The 19,748-nt window shown below is 30.4% G+C and overlaps 1 protein-coding gene across 3 annotated transcripts; it reads left to right on the top strand.

Moving 5' to 3' along the window:
- Positions 1-2,952: 2,952 nt before the first annotated feature.
- Positions 2,953-19,450, top strand: LOC146884348 (LEAF RUST 10 DISEASE-RESISTANCE LOCUS RECEPTOR-LIKE PROTEIN KINASE-like 2.1). 3 transcript variants are annotated; one of them, XM_085665358.1, is made up of 5 exons: positions 2,955-3,780; positions 4,041-4,073; positions 14,719-14,742; positions 14,866-14,965; positions 18,699-19,450. In XM_085665358.1, the coding sequence occupies exons 1-5, from the start codon at positions 2,988-2,990 to the stop codon at positions 18,775-18,777; spliced, it is 1,029 nt and encodes a 342-aa protein (XP_085521484.1). In that variant the 5' UTR covers positions 2,955-2,987; the 3' UTR covers positions 18,778-19,450. The 3 variants fall into 3 exon arrangements, with proteins under 3 accessions (XP_085521483.1, XP_085521484.1, XP_085521485.1); XM_085665359.1 differs by having other exon boundaries at positions 2,956-3,780; positions 18,712-19,450; XM_085665357.1 differs by having other exon boundaries at positions 2,953-3,780; positions 14,866-19,450.
- Positions 19,451-19,748: the final 298 nt, after the last annotated feature.

The following is a 19,748-nucleotide window of genomic DNA, read 5'->3' as shown; positions in this document are numbered from 1 at the left end:
TGTATACCATTTATATAAAAATTAAATTAGGTTTTAATTTGGAGGGGGGAAAATTGCTTACTTTTTACAAAAATTTGGACTAAATTGATACAAAAATAAAGACTACAGGTAGGGATGTCAACGGGGCGGGTAGGGTACAGGTAGTAGCTCCTCCGTACCCTACCCGTTGGATAAATATTTGCCCCGTACCCGTACCCATATTCGTCGGGTATCCATTGTGCGGGTATCCGTTTATTTTTTTCATATTGTCGCAACCGAAATCGCGACGGGATGACGAACCAAAAAAATAAAATTTGATAAAAAACAGAGTTTGGAGTCGCCACCATAGTTATTATAGGAAACTATGGAAAACCATAAAAAAGAGCAAGGTCTGCAAAAAACCAAAATTTGGGTCCGGGAGTCGGTTACGCGTAGGGAAGGTATTAGCACCCTACAACGCCCGTCCTAAGACGGTACCCTTAATTAAATATGCAAAAGTTATGTGGTTTTTCGAAATATTTAATTTTTCCCAAAATTAGTAATAAAAGAATGTACAAAAAAAAACTAAAATATTTTTTTGAATTTTTGGGCCCGACGAGGATTAATCCTCGCTCCTACGTATCTCCATGTGAATGGAGAATCAGGGTTACGTAGTTCTTTTTGAAAAATCTATTTGGAAAATTATTTGAAAATGATTTAATTTGTTTTATAATTTTGAAAATCTTTTTATTTAAATTTAATATTATTTTAAAATTGGTGTCACGCGACGCGAGCGGCCAGACAGACACTTGAAATAAATTCTTTTTTCTAATATTTTATTTTTTTATTTTTTAATCATTTATAAATTTTTAATATTTTTTTGAAGCTATTTTAAAGTAGTTGTGGATGTCATTGTGACGTGAGTAACCAAATAGATATAAAGGAGTAAACAAAAAAACTATTTTTTATTTTTAGATCATTTGTATATATTTTTAGAAAAAATAAAAGTCTAAAATACCAAATAGATATAAAGGAGTAAACAAAAAAACTATTTTTTATTTTTAGATCATTTGTATATATTTTTAGAAAAAATAAAAGTCTAAAATGGGTGTAATGCAACGCGAACGGTCGGGCAGACACCAAAGAAATAGGAAAAAAACAATTTTCATGATTTAAACAAAATAATGAAAGTTAAAAAATCAAAAGAAAAAGAAACTAACAATAACGTACCTTATGCCTTTTCTTTTTTCTTGGCTCCTTTATAATATTTTTGTGTTTTTTTTTTCAAGAGAGATAAAGATGAGAGGTGTCTATGTGGGTGGTAAAGAGAGGAAGAGAGAGGGTAGATAATATTTTCTTTTTTTTCCTACCTCCTTCAATATGTTGTTTTAAGAGAGATCGGGAAGGGGGTGTGTATGTGGGAGTGGTGATGGGAAAGAATTAGAGTAATGTAGCGAATTTTTTTTTTTTTTTGGTCATGGCAGAGTGCGTATTTATATTCACAACTTGCAATGTCAATGTAATCTCAGTGTTAATTGTAACAAACAGTATAAGGAAGGAATTGGTCATGATAGTAGCAAATTATAAGTATCAAATCGCAGCAAATCAGAGCACAAAATCAATCATCATCAATAACAAATCAGAGCACAAAATTAATCCAATTAATAATATTGATTCTTACCATTTGAATAGATATTGCTTCTCATTATTATTATATAATTAATTTCTCTATCAAGAACAAAGGTAGAAAATATTATTGGGCTCATGAAAATTAATAACAAATTGGCTCTTCCTCCTTTTTTTTTTCTTCTTTTTTTTTCTCTTTTTTCTTTTTTTTTCTTAAAGTTGATGTTTGAAAATCTTTTTTGAAGAAAATTTTGTTCACATTTTTTTTATTTTCCATTAACTAAAAAACCCTTTTTTTATTATTTTTTTATTTTTTTCGAAAATAAATTTATTCACCCGGACAAAATTGGGTGTTGACACATATCCATGGGTATCCACGGGTACCCGCGGATATTTGTAAAATTATTTTAAAAACAAATATTTAATTATAAATTCAAATAAAATAAAATAAAATACATCATTATCATAAATTTTAAATAAAGTTCAAATAAACTCAAGTTTATACAAGTCCAAATAATTGTAAAAGTAAATATAAAATGACGTTCAACACAATGAAAATTCTTTAATTAGTGCTTTGATCAACAAACTCACTTTCTCCTTTTGATTCCTGGAAAATAAACAAATTAAACAAATAATAAACCTCAATTGTCACATGCCAAGTATTCTTATTTTGATTCCATCATTTGACAACAAGCATATCATAAACGTCATTGTCTATATAAAGTTTGATGTATATGCCTAATCTCAAAGAAAGGAAAGAGGAGAATATCAAGAGGGGTAAGTTTAGCGGGTACGGGTATCCACGGGTACGAATACTATGATACCCGTACCCGCCCCATTAACATGCGGGTATCAAAAATACATGTACCCGCGGGTAGCGGGTATCTATTTTTAATATTCGTTTTCTACCCATTGCGGGTTTTATCCACGGATACCCGTGGGTATGGATTTTTTTGACATCCCTAACTACAGGAACTAAATCAATCGCGAATGAGAAAGTGACATATAATGTAACAGTGACACATGACACTTGTTTAACGTTGTTACTACATCCACTAACGAAAGGACTTGATTGAAGGAGATGGAAAAAGCCTCAAATCAAATTTCAATAAACTCGATTAGAGCAATTACCAAATAAAAACAAAACCAAAAACGCTATTATATTAACGGACCAATAAAGATTAAATTGAGATAAATAAAACTAAAAAGAACAAATTAATATTTTCTTACCAAAATAGAGAGAAATACATAATGTAACCTTAATTTTGTATGTAATAATATAGATTATTATTATTTTCTTATACCAGGATAAATCATATTCATTTATTAATAATTTCAACCGGTGGTACCCTTTAAGTTAATATTTAAGTGCATTCTCTCCGATTTGAGGAGCTCATGTAACAATGAGCCTCTTATCTTCTTTCATTCGCTGCGCACAATCAGTGGTTGTCTCGGTGGCCATCATTCTTGCGCTATTCCACCAAAGTTGCAGTGCCAAGCATCGCAGATCCTGTCCATCTTCTTCGTGCGGCGAAATTCGCGACATAAAGTATCCATTCCGACTGAAAGGCGACCCTGGCGGTTGCGGCCTCCCCAGCTACGAATTTGATTGCGTCAATAACAGGACACTGCTTACTCTGTTTTCGGGAAAATACTATGTCAAGGAAATCGATTACAATTGGTACAAAATCCGGCTGACTGATGCGGGTGTTGTGGAGGACACTTCTTGCTCTTTTCCTCGCAATTTCTTATCCACACGAAATTTCAGTGTGTATGATAATGATCCGCTGATTATTTGGTATCGTTATTTTCCTGCAAAAGTGATGTTTCTAAACTGTAGTAACCGAGTGAGTGATGATCCTCGATATGTGGAAGTGAAAGCCGGTGGTTGTGATTCTGGAGGCGTTATCTACGCCGTTCTGGATTCCCGTGAGGTGATTGATACGGAATTTACAGTGATGGATGTGAAGGTTGGGTGCAGATTAAAGATTGCTACCTTCGCAAACTGGACACATGACAGGAATTTTTCGTATGCTGATATCCTCAAATCTCTGGAAGAAGGGTTTTGGTTGTCTTGGTTACCACTTGTTTGCAGGGATTACTGTGGAAAGGGTATCTCTTGCAGCCTCAATCAAACCACACAACAAATTGAATGCGCAGGTTGTGAAATGTTCAACCACCCAGTCAGCAATTGCGGTGAGATATATTATTCTTCCTAATCTTACCTGTTAATTTTATCATTATTTATTTTTAAATTTCTGTATCTTATTTTTTATTTCTTTAACTTCTAATTATAATATTTAAAAATAAACTACATTTTTGTGTATTTATACGTTTCCCACGACGTCAATATTTATTTATTTATTTTCTTCTTCTTATTTTTTATGTAAATAATATTATATTTAATTTTTTTATTTTTATTTTTTAATCAAAGTTTTTTCTCTTTGTTATTTTAGGAATTCTATCACGAATTAATCAATACATTAGAGGTACGCACGCTATCCCATGGGTAATTACCAGCTTCTCAATATTTTCTCCATTATTTATTGCTTAATATTAATTTTATGCTTAATTAGAATTTTGGTTCTTTAAATATTTTTATCTATGTTTTTTTTTAAATTTATTTCATTTTAAAGATTAAATTTTGATTAAAAATTTTTAATTTTTCTTTTTTAATTTCCATCCAAATGAATTCTATATTTCACATGTTCATAGGTGCCACAAGAAAATAAGGTTTAATTACTCGTATGGTACTTACTTTAGTAGATGTATGTCAATCTGGTACTCGGTTTTAAAAAAAATGTCAATTGCATCTCAACTTTTGAGAAAGTGCTTCAATTAGGTCTCTTCCAAATGGAGATAACTAACGTCGTTAATGGTGTGCCACCTGTTAGTCTGTGATTTTTTTTATTTTTTTTTAAATTTAAATTGTTTTTTTTTTTTGAAAAAAATAATAAAAAGGTCACGTGTCAGGTCTTTGATGGGACACGTGGCATTGTCAGTGTCACGTGGCAATGCAATGCCACGTGTCAGTGTCACCATCAGATATCATTGTGTTGATTTTAATTTAGTCTCCACATATGTCTCAATGATTCAATTTAGTCCATAATTCAATTTTTTTTTAACAATTAAAATCAATTTTTTATAAAATTAAAACTAATTAAGTATAAAATTTTTACAAACATTAAGTATTTGATATTTATATTAAGATTTAGTGGTAAAAGTCATTTTATTAAGTAATTTTTAATAAAAAAAATATTAGTATAACATTCATACAAATAAAAACTTTGGTTTAAAATTAGTAAGAGACAATATTGTTGTATTTTGAAAAAAAAAATAACAAAACATGAGTACATAATAAAAATTAATTAATAAAATAATATGTTAAAATTCTGTTTTTAATTAAAAATATTAGTATTATATTTATATAAATAATAAATTTAATCTGAAATTGGAGAGAAACAATATAAATATCAGTACTTACTTTTGTAAAAATATTTATATTTAATTAATTTTAATTTTATAAAAAATGATTACCAAAATATTTTAATTCCTGAAAAAAATTAGGACAAAATTAAATTAGATACACACAAGTGGGGACTAAATAAAAATAAATAAAAAAGATGAAAATTGCAATTAAAATTATTTTTTTGAGTAATTAATATGAACTACTCGTAAATAGGAATAATTTGATTAACATGAGAGAAATTTTAAAGATTAATTTATGGGTAGTAGCTTAGAAAAAAAAAAATTTTTTTTTCTTGTAAAAGTATCTCAGAGAAATACTTTTCAGCATGCTTAAGTATTTACTACATTGATATGAATTTTAAGCATTGAATCCCAAAACAAACATTAAAATAAACACTATTGTACGTTCATATATTGTAAGACTTTTTAATATATATTCCTATTTATTTGTTTTATAGAACTTGTAGTAGATATAATAAAAATATGTAAAATATATAAATAAAAGTATTGGTATATACTAAGTAATTGTACATTAACATAATTGTAAACAATAATGTAGGTTGTATACTGATAAGAGGAAACTGAAATGGTATTATAAAACTTCTAGTAATAAAAGCTTAGCAATCCTCTTATAGCACTTGATATCATAAATAATCCAACAAACTACAAAGAACTTAAAATAAAGAACGCATAACATAAACATTCTTTTGGTCAATCTTATCAGAACTTTCGTCTAGTTTCAATCACCATAATTTTAGTGTGATTGTTTCAAAATCTAGACAAAAAAATTCATTATAATCACTTTTGAATCGTGCAATCACTTAGAATGTACAAGGATGCTTGAAAACATGTAAAAGAACTACAATATTATGTACAAACCTAATTTACCCAATGCATACAAAAAATACATTCAGATAATAATAATAAAAAAAGAATGAGTATCACTTCTTACAAAAAAATATTCTAGAAGATATTACCTCTTAGCGTGGAATATTGAGGTTTCATGACTGGTATCACTTTGATAGCCAGAGAGATAAAGAGGAAGTGAAAGAAAAGATCCTGATGTATATTATACCTTAAAGTGTTTGGTATACATGGCTTATATACAAAGTTCTGAAACAAAAAATAAAAACTAACTATATTGAGAAATCGGTAAAACCCAACACCCCCTATAAGCTCAGGAGTGAAAATCAACCAGTTTGAGCTTAAATGTAATAGTTTTGAAGATGCCAGGATCAAGAGGGTTTGTAAAGACATATGTTGCTTAATGCATGGAGGTTATCAGAAGGAGCTGGAAGAGCTTGGCTTGAACCTTCTCACAGACGATGTGACAATATATTTCGATATGTTTCGTTCGTTCGTGGAAGATGGGGTTCAAAGCAATGTGACATGTTGATTGGTTGTCGTGGTAAACCACAACTAGCTCCTTGGATTTAATCCTTAACTCATCCATCATGTATTCAAGCCATTATATCTCACAAGTGAGAGTGGCAAGGGCCCTGTACTCTGCCTTTGATGAAGACCTCAAGATGGTGGACTATTTTTTCAATTTCCAGCTTACTAAAGATGACCCAAGGAAGACGTAGAACCCAATTGTGGATCGTCGTAAGTTGTGGCAAGTTATCTAGTCATAATCACATAAACCTTTTATTTGTAGGCTTGAGTTACTGGGAAAGAAGAGACCATGTCCAAGAGTTGTCTTAATGTAACGAAGCACACAGTTGGCAGTTGTGAGGTGTTCTTCTGTGGGAGCTTGAATGAATTGACTCAAAAACTCCACCGCATATCCGATGTTAGGCTTGGTCTTCATAAGATAGAGGATACGTCTTATCAGCCTTTGATATGGGATGATGTCCTTAAGAGGAGTCCCATCTTTAAACATATTTTTAGTGTCTTTGGCAATAGGGGTAGCACTAGCCTTCAGATTTCCCACATTCTTTACCTTCAAAGTGTCATCTAAGGACTGCATGATCTGCTCAATGTCAAGGAGATGATTTCTTATAAGTATAATATCATCAACGTAAACTAATAGGACAATGAAGTTAGTTTCAAATATCTTTGTAAACAAGGAATGGTCATATACAGATTGAGAAAAACCACAAGCTTTAAGGTGATATGAAAGTTTGACAAACCATTGTCTGCTAGCTTGCATCAAGCCATATAGGGACTTTCTCAATCTGTAAACCTACCTATTCTTTATACTAGTACACCCTGGTGAAAGAAGCATATAAACTTCTTCATCTAGCTCTCCATGGAGGAATGTGTTTTTCACGTCCAACTACTTCAAATGCAATTTTGTGCAGGGTAAATGGCAAGGAGAAATTTGATGGTGGTCAATTTTGCTACAGGGTAAAAAGTACAAATAATCAATGCCCTCCAGTTGAGTGTAGCCCTTGGCTACAAGCATTGCTTTGTAATGTTCCACTTCACCACCTACATTATATTTTATCTTATAGACCCATCTGCATCCTATGGGTTTCTTGCCTTGAGAAGGATTAAAAACTTCCCAAGTCTCATTTTGTTCAAGGGCTTTAATTTCCTCTATCATGGCCTTTCTCCATTCGGGAAAAACGACAACTTTATTGTAAGTGTGTGGCTTTTTATTGATGGATACAACAAGAACATATTTCATGTGTGAAGGAGAAAGTCTACTGTAATGAACACAAGAAGATAAAGGATAAATAACATTTGTGTCATTACTCTTTATGTGAAAGCTAAGTTAGCATTGTTAATCTTGTAAAAAAGTAGGAGCTCTTCTATTTCAAGTGTAACGTCTCAAAAGATCAATGATGTTTTGAATTTGAGATTCGGTTGGACATGTTTAGTTTAAGTATTATTAATGTTGTAATTGATAGGTTCAAAAAAATAATTTAAGTCAGATATTTGATACACTTTATTTTTTTGCAAAACATGATCAATTTGATTGGCATAAGGAAACAATTTTTCATAGAAAGTAACATCCCTGGAAACAAAAATCTCCCTACTCTTAATGTCCAACATAAAATATCCTTTAGTGCCATTTTGGTAACCTAAGAACATATATTTCCTAGCTCTTGTGTCGAATTTAGATCTATTCCTTTGTAAGCTAGAGGCAAAACATAGGGATCCAAAAACCTTAACATCATCAAAATTGGGTATGGTCTTATAGACTAACTCATAAAGAGTTTTTCCTTTCAAGACTTTAGTAGGCAAATGATTTATCACAAAAACATATTGCATAACAACATAGGACTAGAAAACCATGGGAATATTGCATTGAAAAATGAGACTTATACAAACTTCTAGAATATGTCTATGTTTTATTTATACAATAGAGTTTTGTTAGGGAGTTTCTATGCATCTAGTTTGATGAATTATACCAAAATCATCATAAAAGTCTTTACACATGAACTCACTTCCATTATCAGAACGTAGGACTTTAATTTTCTTGTGAAATTGAGTGTTAGCCATGATAACAAACTTAGTTAGAGAATCTTTAGTTTTAGTTTTTGTTTTCATCAGAAATATCCAACAGAACCTGTTATGATCATCCACTATAGTAAAAAAACATTTATGCCCATGTATAGAGGTGGTGCCGTAAGGCCCCCAAATGTCAACATGTATCAAGTCAAAAATATGTTCAAAATATGAACTACTATTATTAAAAGAAAGCCTAGTTTGTCTTGAGAAATGACATACATAACAAGGTTTGGTTTCACTAAACACAATGCAAGGAAAATGTTTACTGATAAGATATAAAACTTTATCTGAGGGATGCCCCAGCCTTTTGTATCATATTCCCCCATCTTGACTCTTTGAGTTGTCATTACGTGCCTCACTAATATTGGAAAAGGAGTTCACAATCTTTGCAGCTTCTGGCAATTTCAGTATGTATAACCCTTATTGGATCCTAGCTTCTCAAATCATCTTCAAAGAACACGCATCTTGGATCTGACATAAATCAAAGGAGAAAATTAGTTTCCAGTTGTGGAATTTAACAATCTTTTACAAGAAAAAAATTCTCAAAAAGTTTCATAATGCCATCATAATGTGCAAATATATGTGCTCCATTTGGTAGTTTAATACATGTGGGCCTTATCTTTCTAAAAACCATAAAATTAAAAGCATCAAAGGTAACATGGTTTGTTGAACCTGTATCTAAAATCCATGTATTGTTTCTATTCTTACCATCAGAGGATTTCTCACCAGTGGCATCAGTCACGAGATTGTTAACCTTCTATGAAATGTCACCTTTGGCTTCTTGAATCAACTTCATGATTTGATGTGCATTTGAGAAAAGATTACTTTCTTTTCTTATTTGATGATTCTGCTGTTTATTCACAGTTTCTTCCTTCTTAGTAATAGTGTTGATAACAACCTTTTCACATTGGTCTTGTACCAAGGAGGATAGTCGTGCTTAGCATAACACTCATCTACGGTGTGGTATAGTTTGTGGCAAGAACTGCATGGTTTGCCATTATTCTGATTTATGTTCTTGCCCTCTCCTTATACCTTTCAATTATCATTATTACTCTTGGAGGTTCTTTAATCCTTAGTGGTTGCAGCACTCATCAAGATCTTACTAGCTTCTATGGTATTTCCAACTAGGTGTCGTTCTTCTTGCATAACAAGAGAGAAAACACGATTTATACTCGCAATGGTTTCATCAACAAAATTTGCGTCTTCACAATACCATAAACATCATTGAGACCTTTCAGGAAACACATAATGTACTTAGATTCTTTGTGCTTGATAACCGTCTTAATGAAATCACATTCACACTTAACCTTACAGGTGTAGCCCAACATTGGTCTGAGAGATCAAGTTCCTCCCACAACGCTTTTAGATTTGTGAAGAAATTTGTGATAGATCTTTCTCCTTGTTCGGTTGAATGTAGTTCTTGAAACCAGAGATCCTAAATGGTCTCCCTTTGAAAAACGTTCGCGAGATCATCCCACACATCCTTTGCATTTTCAATGTACACGACGCTTTGAGCGATATGGGTATTCATGGTGTGTGTCAGCCATGATATCGCCATCATGTTGCATCTTTCCCAAGTGTCATGGAGGGCGGTTCCTTGTTCTGGAGTTTTGACATTGTCGTCGAGAAACTTGTGTTTGTTCTTGGAGATCATGGCACATTTCATGGCACGACTCCAAGCATGGTAATTAGCCCCATCAAGCTGAATGTTGTTGATCAATGTTACTCCTGGATTTTCACCCGATGTAAGTAGAAAGAACTTGAAGGATTCTATGATTCATCCATCGTAACGGCGTTCGTCGATGCCATCAAAAAAGCAAGAAAAGAACAAAAGTAGAACAAAGAAGGAGACTTGGCTTAGCAGAAGCAAACACTCTTGATACTATATTGAGGTTTCATGACTGTTATCGCTTTCATAGCCAAAGAGAAATGAAAAGAAAGATTTGGATGTATACTATATCTTAAAGTGCCAGGTATACATGGCTAGGTATGAGTATAAGTATGGAAAATACCCAACTTTTTCAATTAGGTATGGGGATGGGGATGAAGATGTACATATCCCTCCCATCTTTGTCATCATACTCGCCAAAATACTCATCCCCACTATTGTCTATCCCTGTTTAAATTATTAAAATACTTATAGTCTATTAAGTAACCTTATATATATATATATATATATATATATATATATATATATATATATATATATATATATATATATATATATATATATATATATATATATATATATATATATATATATTCTATTTTTTATTTCTTATAATTGTTTACCTTGTCATGAAATTCATTTACATCTCCAAGATATTTTTCATCTTATCACAACATTTATCATGAAATTCTCAATTTAAATATTTCTACTTTTTTTAATATTTTTATTTATCGTATATCTTCTTTTCACATAAGAATCTTTAAGACAATATTCAATTTAAGTGTTCAATAGCATAAATCTTTTATTCACTAGGGTAATATAAAAATTTTATTTTCATGCTATTATTATTGATTTTTATCTTTTTTGAAGCACTATTTTGTTTCATTAAAGTAATTTTTGTTATCTGGCAACCATTTACTAAGTTGATATTTAAAAAGTTTTCATAGATCTATAAGGTATTTTTTTATTTTATCATACTATTAATTATACATTTGTTTTATTTTTATTTTTTATTTCATTCAATGGTATATCAAATTGTTTCTAAACCACACATTGGTTCATATTTTACAAAATTTATATTTGTTGTTCATTTTTATTATATAGAGTATACAATATAACTATTTTTATTCATATCAATATTTCCATATTTCCATATTTATTTATTCATTATTTTTATTCCATTTTTATTTGTTTATTATTTAAAAATTTTATAATATTTTCATTAATCATATTAAAATTACAAAAATAATTTCTCTGACCAGAGACCTCAAATAAAAATCCTAACTGTTAAAAGAAAAATTCATATGATTAGCACTGGTTGTCAAAATTATATGCAAAGACATAAATATCATATTTCCCATATATACAAATTTAGCTACACATTCTTTCCACATCCCAATAATCTTTATATTGATTAGATGATATATAATTTTAACTTCCCTTACACGAAGATATTGTGTCTATTAACAAATCCTCCTTTTAAAATTTTTATTTATCTACTCCTTCTAAAAATTTTATTTATCTACTGATTTGGTCTCCAAATAATAAACCTTACATCCTTAATGTCTCTCCTTTAATCTCTCCTTTAAAGTACATGGAAGAAACAAATTTCTTTTAGAAATTGAACTACTTATTAGGATAACAACTTTGGTTGTTCTAGTTTGATTATCAACTTCCCAAATAATATTGGTATAATAGGAGAGTGTCGATTATTCTCTAATTCTAGAGAGAATTCGACAAAAATAATTTTTTGAGAAAATAAGTTTTAGAAAATTAATGAAATAAAGAATAAATCTTTATAACTTATTTATAAACTTTCTATCTTGCATTTAAACTTCATATTTATAAAAATCATGCCTTACAATTTCAATTGATAATTTCAGCTATATACAACATAGATAAAATCATTACCCAACTAAATAAAAAGTCATTTAGTTGTACAAAATTTGTAAGTATTGAAATGGTTGAAATGTCAAGAAGATGATGTTGAATTGGCTAGTTAAAAAATAAGGTGACTTTTAGAAGCTTAAAACAATTTTCAATTGAATCAAATCAACCACTAAGTATGGATGCGAACACACTTAAACTGGACACTTTCAATCGATCAAAAACAGAGTTAGCTGATTGATTTCATTAAACAGATACAAACAGATACAATACTAATAGAATCAACAGGTTTAATCACAAAAACAGTTGATTGAAAAACTGGAAAAAATGCAGAAATACGAATTTGTGATTTAAGTCAGAAACAATATGAAAGATCAATCAAGATAGGTTCAAATGAGTTAGACAAACATGAGCAATGTTGTAGTCAGATCACACAAGAATGTCAAAAAGATTATTCAAATCAAAATTCCTTAAACTTTAAAGTGTAATACAAGAGAGAAGGGTTAGAGAAAAGAAAAATGCACAAGATTTTTAAACTGATTCACTCAAACCTGAGTTACATTTAGTTAGTCAAGGCAACCCGAGCCTGACTTTGCAATATTTCAAAAGATTTATAAAGTTCACAACATTACACTTTCAAAATATGCAAGAACACCACACAATGACTCTTGAATCACACAAGAATCAAACCAGTACAGCAAGACACCTCTTGTAGACCTGGAAAACCACCAAGCACAACCTAAAAGCTTGAGAAAGACCAAACCTCAGTGGTAGCACAACCTTGACTACCAAAACTACATTCTCTAAGCTTCAAACACCAAGCAAAAGGCTCCAAGAATGATCAAAGATCAATCTTCACCAGCTACACTCTGTATGATCACGAAAGAGAGAGAATTCCACTATTTCGAGATAGTTTTTGCGCTAAAAAATAGTCTACTCACCTCTCTTTTGAAAAACACAACTTTAATAGTCAAATTATTACAAAATTCAACATGTTGATTTTCAAATCAATCGGTTGATTTCACTTAAGTTAAGTGAAATTAGTCGATTACAAATTAAATCAATTGAATGAACAAGTGCCAGTTAAAACTACCGCAACAACATTTTTAATATGTTAATTCATTCAACAGATTAAAAGACACCATTTAACCTGTTGAAAAACAATAGATTAAAAGACACAACTAAGACCTTATACATCTAATTAATGCAAAATGGTCTACAACATGAATTACAATCTTCAAGTTTGTTTGCTCCATGAATAATCCAGACAAAGAGCACACATACGAGGCTTGATCAACACATGAAACATCAAATCTCCATATCTTCATCAATGTAAGCATGGTTCCAACATGTTCTAAGGCAATGACTTCAAGTACCTTTATCAAAACTTCAAGCACCAAATCATCCAGGCTATTTATGCAATATATATATATATATATATATATATATATATATATATATATATATATATATATATATATATATATATATAAAGCACAAAAAATAAATGAAAAGAAAAGTGACTTAATTGTTTATAATTTGTGTTAAATATGTTATTGGTCCTTTCACTTTTAATAAAAATTGAAATTAGCCATTTTTTGAAATTTTGACCCAATTTAGTCCCCTAACTTAACAAAATTTTATTAAGTTTAGTTGACGTTTTAATCGCATTTCGTAACAAAACTTAAGTTGTTTACACTGTTTGATACATTTTCGTTTTAATGTTAACTGAAAAATGTGTTAGAAACGTCAAATAAACTTAACAAAATTTATTTAAAAGGACTAAATTGTTCAAAATTTCAAAGAACTTATTTCAATTTTCACTTACTTAACGCACTAAAAATGTATTCTATCCCTATAATTTCAACACTAAACATAAAATAACGTAGAGAGTATCATATAAACATATGAAGAGAAGAGACGTAGAATAGAGGAAAAAGTTATCTCAAGGTTTGTTTTTCATAATCTATTTATATAGACGTAGTTTCTATAGACATTATTATTTTTATCATTATTTATGTTTATTATTATTATTTTATCATTTTTCATAATCTATTTATATAAAATGGTAAAATAATAATAATAAATATAAGCGATGAAGATAAAAGAAATAATAATGTTTATAATAGAGTTAACACAAATAAAATTATATATATATATATATATATATATATATATTTATATTGAGGAGAATTTTTAAATAATAACTAATTTTAAAGACAAAAAATAATTGGTTAACTATAGTGACTAATTTAGATATTAATTTACAAATTAAAAATATTAGTCTCTAAAATAGTCATTATTATGAATGAAAACTTTTAATTACTAATTAATTATATTATAAATTGATCATTAAAATTAATTATCAATGATTTGATTATCAAAGTGTCTAAATTAGTCATTAATATATTAATTAGTGATTAATTTAGATACTAATTTATTTGGCAGCTAAAATTATGATAGCTAAAGATAATTGTTGATAATTTATTTATACAGCATAATTATTTACTTAATATGCGTGCATTTATAAATATTTAATAATGTATTTGTGGAATATGTGTATCACTAAATTTTATAATATTAATTAAGTTCTTTTTTGTCTCATGTTATGGATATTTTTGTATCATTTAAGGACTCTTTTGTTTTTGCAGGTTATGTTGCATTTGTCACACATGGTAAGTTAAATATTTCTTCATTTTTAATTTATTTAATCAATTATGCTAGCTGATTTCTTTCATGCAAAAAGTTATTTATTAGACCAGTTCATGTTTTACCTTTTGACCAAACTTTTTGGACAGGATTTGTCAATAGAATAAAAAATATCAAACGATCACTGTCGGACTATCGTGATGGAGAATTAATAGGGCAAGATATTCTACCAATATTCATAGCAGTTAGGTATTTATTTGGACTCTCACTTTTGCTAGTGTTATTCGTCTATAAATGGCGAAGAAGACATTTTTCACTGTATGAAAACATTGAAAATTTTTTGTTGGACAACAATATAAATCCCATTAGATATGAGTATAAAGAAGTGAAGAAAATGACTAAAGGTTTCAAAGTAAAGTTAGGTGAAGGAGGTTTTGGTTCAGTATATAAAGGAAAGCTTCGAAGTGGGTTAGACGTAGCAGTGAAGATGTTGAACAAATCTAAAGATAGTGGAGAAGACTTTGTTAATGAAGTAGCTACTATTGGAAGAATACATCATGTGAATGTAGTTGGTCTTATTGGATATTATGTTGAAGGAAAAAAGCGTGGTCTAATTTATGAATACATGCCTAATGGATCGTTGGATAAATACATTTTTTCTAAAAAAGGAAGTGCTCCTTTGAGACATGAGAAGATATATGAAATATCCCTTGGAATTGCTCATGGGATTGCATATCTTCATCAAGGTTGTGATGTGCAGATTTTACATTTTGATATCAAGCCTCATAATATTCTTCTAGATAATAACTTTACTCCAAAGGTTTCAGATTTTGGACTTGCAAGGTTGTATCCTACAAAAGATGGATCCATTATTTTAACTGCAATAAGAGGAACATTGGGGTACATGGCTCCAGAGTTATTTTACAAAAATATAGGTGGAGTTTCTTATAAAGCTGATGTTTATAGTTTTGGAATGCTTTTGATGGAAATGGCGAGTAGAAGAAAAAACTCAAATCCTCATGCAGAATATTCAAGTCAATATTATTTTCCCTTTTGGATCCATGATCAATTTAAAGAAGACAAAGATATTGACATGGAAGGTGTTTTAGAAATGGATAAGATTTTGATGAAAAAAATGTTTATAGTTGCACTTTGGTGTATACAATTCAAACCAAGTGATCGTCCATCAATGAATAAGGTTGTAGAGATGCTTGAAGGAAAAGTTGAAAGTCTTGCCATTCCTCCAAAACCCTCCTTTTATCCTCATGAAATGTTAGAAAATGATGGTACAATCAACTCTCCGAAAACATCATGGAGTGATTCAAATAGTTGTTGCGTGAATGTTGACATAAAAATTCCTAATCACTCATCTTTGGACTAACTCATTTGGTACGAGTTAAGTATTAGTATGTAAAAGTTTGTAATTTAAAATTGTGGCTCATGGATTATATATTAATTATACTCAGACTCTTATATGACTTTTTAATGGCGTGTCTAAATTAATTATGTGTTATCTTTTTTCAGATTTCGCTTATACTCTTAGTGTTAGAAATTTAAATTATTCTTTTATGTTTTTTTATAAGATTTAAATTAGTTTTTCTTTAATAATTTATAATTAATCTTATGAATAATTTAAATATATTGACTATTAAAAGATATATTAATACAACACTTACTTTTAAAAATATTTATTACATGTAGTAAAAGTTACTTTATCCAAAAGAAAACTCATCGTTCATTATTTGGAGATGTGGTGCATGGCGGAAATGGACGAGGCAAGATGTAAGAGGAAAGGCGAAAAGAGAATGCTAAGTGTGATGTGCTATGCAACAGAGGGAGAAAACTTGAAATTATTTGAGAAAAAAAGAATAAGAGGAATTTGGACAATGAGCCTTCATGGAATATTGATTTGATTTGAGATAATGTGATCTAGGACACTATTAGCTCAAAGGTGTAATAACAAAGGAAAGTATACTATGTTCTTAAAATGTAGTGATGAAATTTGAAACTAACCCTAGATATATTCACTAGGTCAGGTGTGAAATTGAAGGCTTATGCATCACAAGAATGTAAAGGCATAATATATATATATATATATATATATATATATATATATATATATATATATATATATATATATATATATATATTGATAAAATTATTTTTTTATCATTATTAAGTATTCATCTTCTATTATGTACTAATCCTGTATGAACAATATTAAGTTGATATGCGAGAGAAAACCTGATTGATAAGAACTTTGTAACTTGAAAGAGGAGGCCTGGATGTATATTGATCTTTTGTATTTTTGAAGGAGAGGGATTTAATAACCATTCATATGAATGAAGAGGGCTTCAATCCGAAAGATTTTCTTTTTGATGGATTGATGGCAACATATGTTGTGATTGTTATACAAGATGCATATAATTTTGTTGACTTGTGAATGATGAATATATAAAAATGTTTTTTTCAATTTTCTTGCTACTCAATGTGTCAAAAATTACCGTTACAATTAGGGTGTCAAAAACCCAATATGCATGAATACTTGAATGTCTGATAAAAAAAACTGGTTGTGTCTTGTCTTTTGATTTTTCTATGCATGTCTAAGTCAATTGTTTTATTCACAATCATTAAACTCATATTTATTCTCAATGTTTCATGAAAGTGACGAATGTCACACATCTCGTGGTCTAATATTTGAGATGATTATACACTTGACTTTTTCTTTCGCAAAATTTGTGCATGCTTACTTGAATTCATAGATGAGTGATAAGTAGGAGATGTTTGGAAGGGTTTTGAGGAGACTAGGATAACCATGTGGGCATGTTGTTCCTCACACATTCCTAAAAGGACATGTAATTTGTGAAAGAGGTGTTTGGGAAAAGTTGTATGAGGATATGGATTTGTGAATTTTAGGTGAGAAATTAATGTGAAACCCGTAAAGCTGCCCCAATTTTGGTCTATAAAGAAGAATTTGAATGAACAATCGGCTTTGTTTCAAAAGATATGGATTTATGAACATTAGGGCGTAAAATTCATGTGAGACTCACAAAGTTATTCTAGTTTTGATGTATGGAAAAGAACTTGAATGAACAAGGGGTATTGTTTGAAAAAAGGTAGCGGATATGGAAGGGATTAGTTGAAAAGGATTGACAAAGAGGATTTTCCTAATTGGTTTAGTTTTCTTTCACTTGCTTTTGTCTAGATAACAATAAGTTCCCCTCTTTCAAAGACATTAGTTTTCTTTCATTCTTTTTTCCTTTTGCATTTTTTTTTTGCTTTTTATTTCATTCATTCATTTTAATGACCGCATTGTTAAGCATGTCGCCTTATCATTTTTGCAATCTTAGTTCTTCTAACTCATACAATTGCAATTTTCTTTTCTCACCAGCTGACTTTAAATCATATTTCATGGCCTTCAAGGCCCACAATTCCTTGTGCTCGAGTTCTACTAATAAATGACAAAACCTTACCATGGACTGTTAGCACTCCTATTTTGCCTAATTTTCCTTTCTAAAAATGTCATTTTAGTTTAAATAAATATTAGTTTGTTTTGAATTAACTAGTTTTTGTTAATTGCTTAGGAAAATTTAGATTTCATAAAAATGTGATAAAAATATTAGCTTTAATAGTGTTTGTTTCATTTAGTTTGTCCTTCTTAACCATAAGCCTAGTTTTCACACTCGTCCACAAAGCCCAACTTTTTGTTGACCCCTAAATCTATTTTCCACATTGTCCCCTAAGCCTAGTTTCCACTCTAGGCCTTAAGCTTAGTTTCAAATTGGCCCATTAAATCCAATTTCGTATTGTCTCAAGAGGCTAGTGATAATGTTCATTTTACCTCTTTTTGTGTGTTTATTGTCATGAATAAATAAACTCTTTCCTAGTTTTTATCTTATTATATCCTCAAGTTTAGTGTGTTTTGTTTTGTTTTATGTTTTAGTTGTTTTATGTTTGTTTTGCCTCTAATCTCTCTTTTAAGTGTGTTAAATAAGTTAATGGGAAACGTTTGTGGTGGAGGAAAACAAACAAGAACTCAAGGGAGCATGATTCGACAATAAAATATTGATTTTGAAGCAAATACTTGCATCGTGTGCCATTGGAATCACGCCAAGTGCTACAAATACACAATGCTATCAAACTGCCCAAAGGTTGAGCGGTGGAAAAATGAAGTTGAGCGCCACAAGGCTGAGCGATGGCAAACTAGGACTGAGCGCCACAAGGCTGAGCGGTGAAAGTGAGGCTGAACGCCATTCAATTCGTAAAACCTGGTGCTGAGCGTTGGAAACAAGGCTGACATGTCAAAAAATGGGATTTTAATCTTGTTTCTCACAAAGGTTTAGACCATTCCTCATTTTGCACGATAGAGAAACACGTTGGGGTGCTTGGAGAGCCTCTTGGAGGTTGCTAGAAGTGTTGGGAAGCTCTCCCACTCCTCCTTGGGTCTTCTCCTCCATTCATGATGGTTTTCCCCCCTTTTAGGGTTGGAGAGGAAGATGAGTTGCGATTGGGAGATGGAGACGTGAATGAAAGGTGTAATTGGAGCATGGAGTGGCTGGCAAGAACCTTAGGAGAGGGCTTGCATCTTCTCTTTGGTTTCCATTTCTTCCCTATCTCTTCTATTTGTAAACCTTAAGTTCTCCACCACAGATAGCTAAACCTATGTGTTGAGATTAATGTAATAAATTGAATCTTGTGTATTTTGTGATGTTAATCCATATGCTTTTCCATGTCTATGTTAGTATTTGATTTCCATGCTTAATGTTTGCTTTAGTTTAGCCACCCATGCATGATTTGTGGTTCTTGAGGTGTTGCAAAATGTCTTTTAAACTTATATATGTTGGCATAAGAATGCATCATGCACATATTATTCCTCAAATTCAAAAAGGAAAATAGAAATCATAACTTGTGTTAACATCATCATGCATTCTCAATCGGTCAAAAAGAAAGAAATCATTGCTACTTTTCGGATCAAAATTCTCTTTATTCCTCAAATTCATAAAGAAAAAAAAATCATAATATGTGTTAACAC

The sequence above is a fragment of the Vigna unguiculata genome, chromosome 8 (assembly GCF_037176805.1).
Source record: "Vigna unguiculata cultivar grain cowpea cultivar isolate G323 ecotype 2 chromosome 8, ASM3717680v1, whole genome shotgun sequence".
Taxonomy (NCBI): domain Eukaryota; kingdom Viridiplantae; phylum Streptophyta; class Magnoliopsida; order Fabales; family Fabaceae; genus Vigna; species Vigna unguiculata.
The sequence above is the reverse complement of the archived record's forward strand: the minus strand, read 5'-3'. Positions and strand labels throughout refer to the sequence as shown.

What these genes read in the sequence shown, in the direction of transcription:
- LOC146884348 (XM_085665357.1), top strand. Translation starts at nt 2,988, where the DNA reads ATGAGCCTCTTATCTTCTTTCATTCGCTGCGCACAATCAGTGGTTGTC. An exon ending in AATTAATCAATACATTAGAG is followed by an intron (nt 4,074 to 14,718) that starts GTACGCACGCTA and finishes TTGTTTTTGCAG; the next exon opens with GTTATGTTGCATTTGTCACA. An exon ending in TGTTGCATTTGTCACACATG is followed by an intron (nt 14,743 to 14,865) that starts GTAAGTTAAATA and finishes CTTTTTGGACAG; the next exon opens with GATTTGTCAATAGAATAAAA.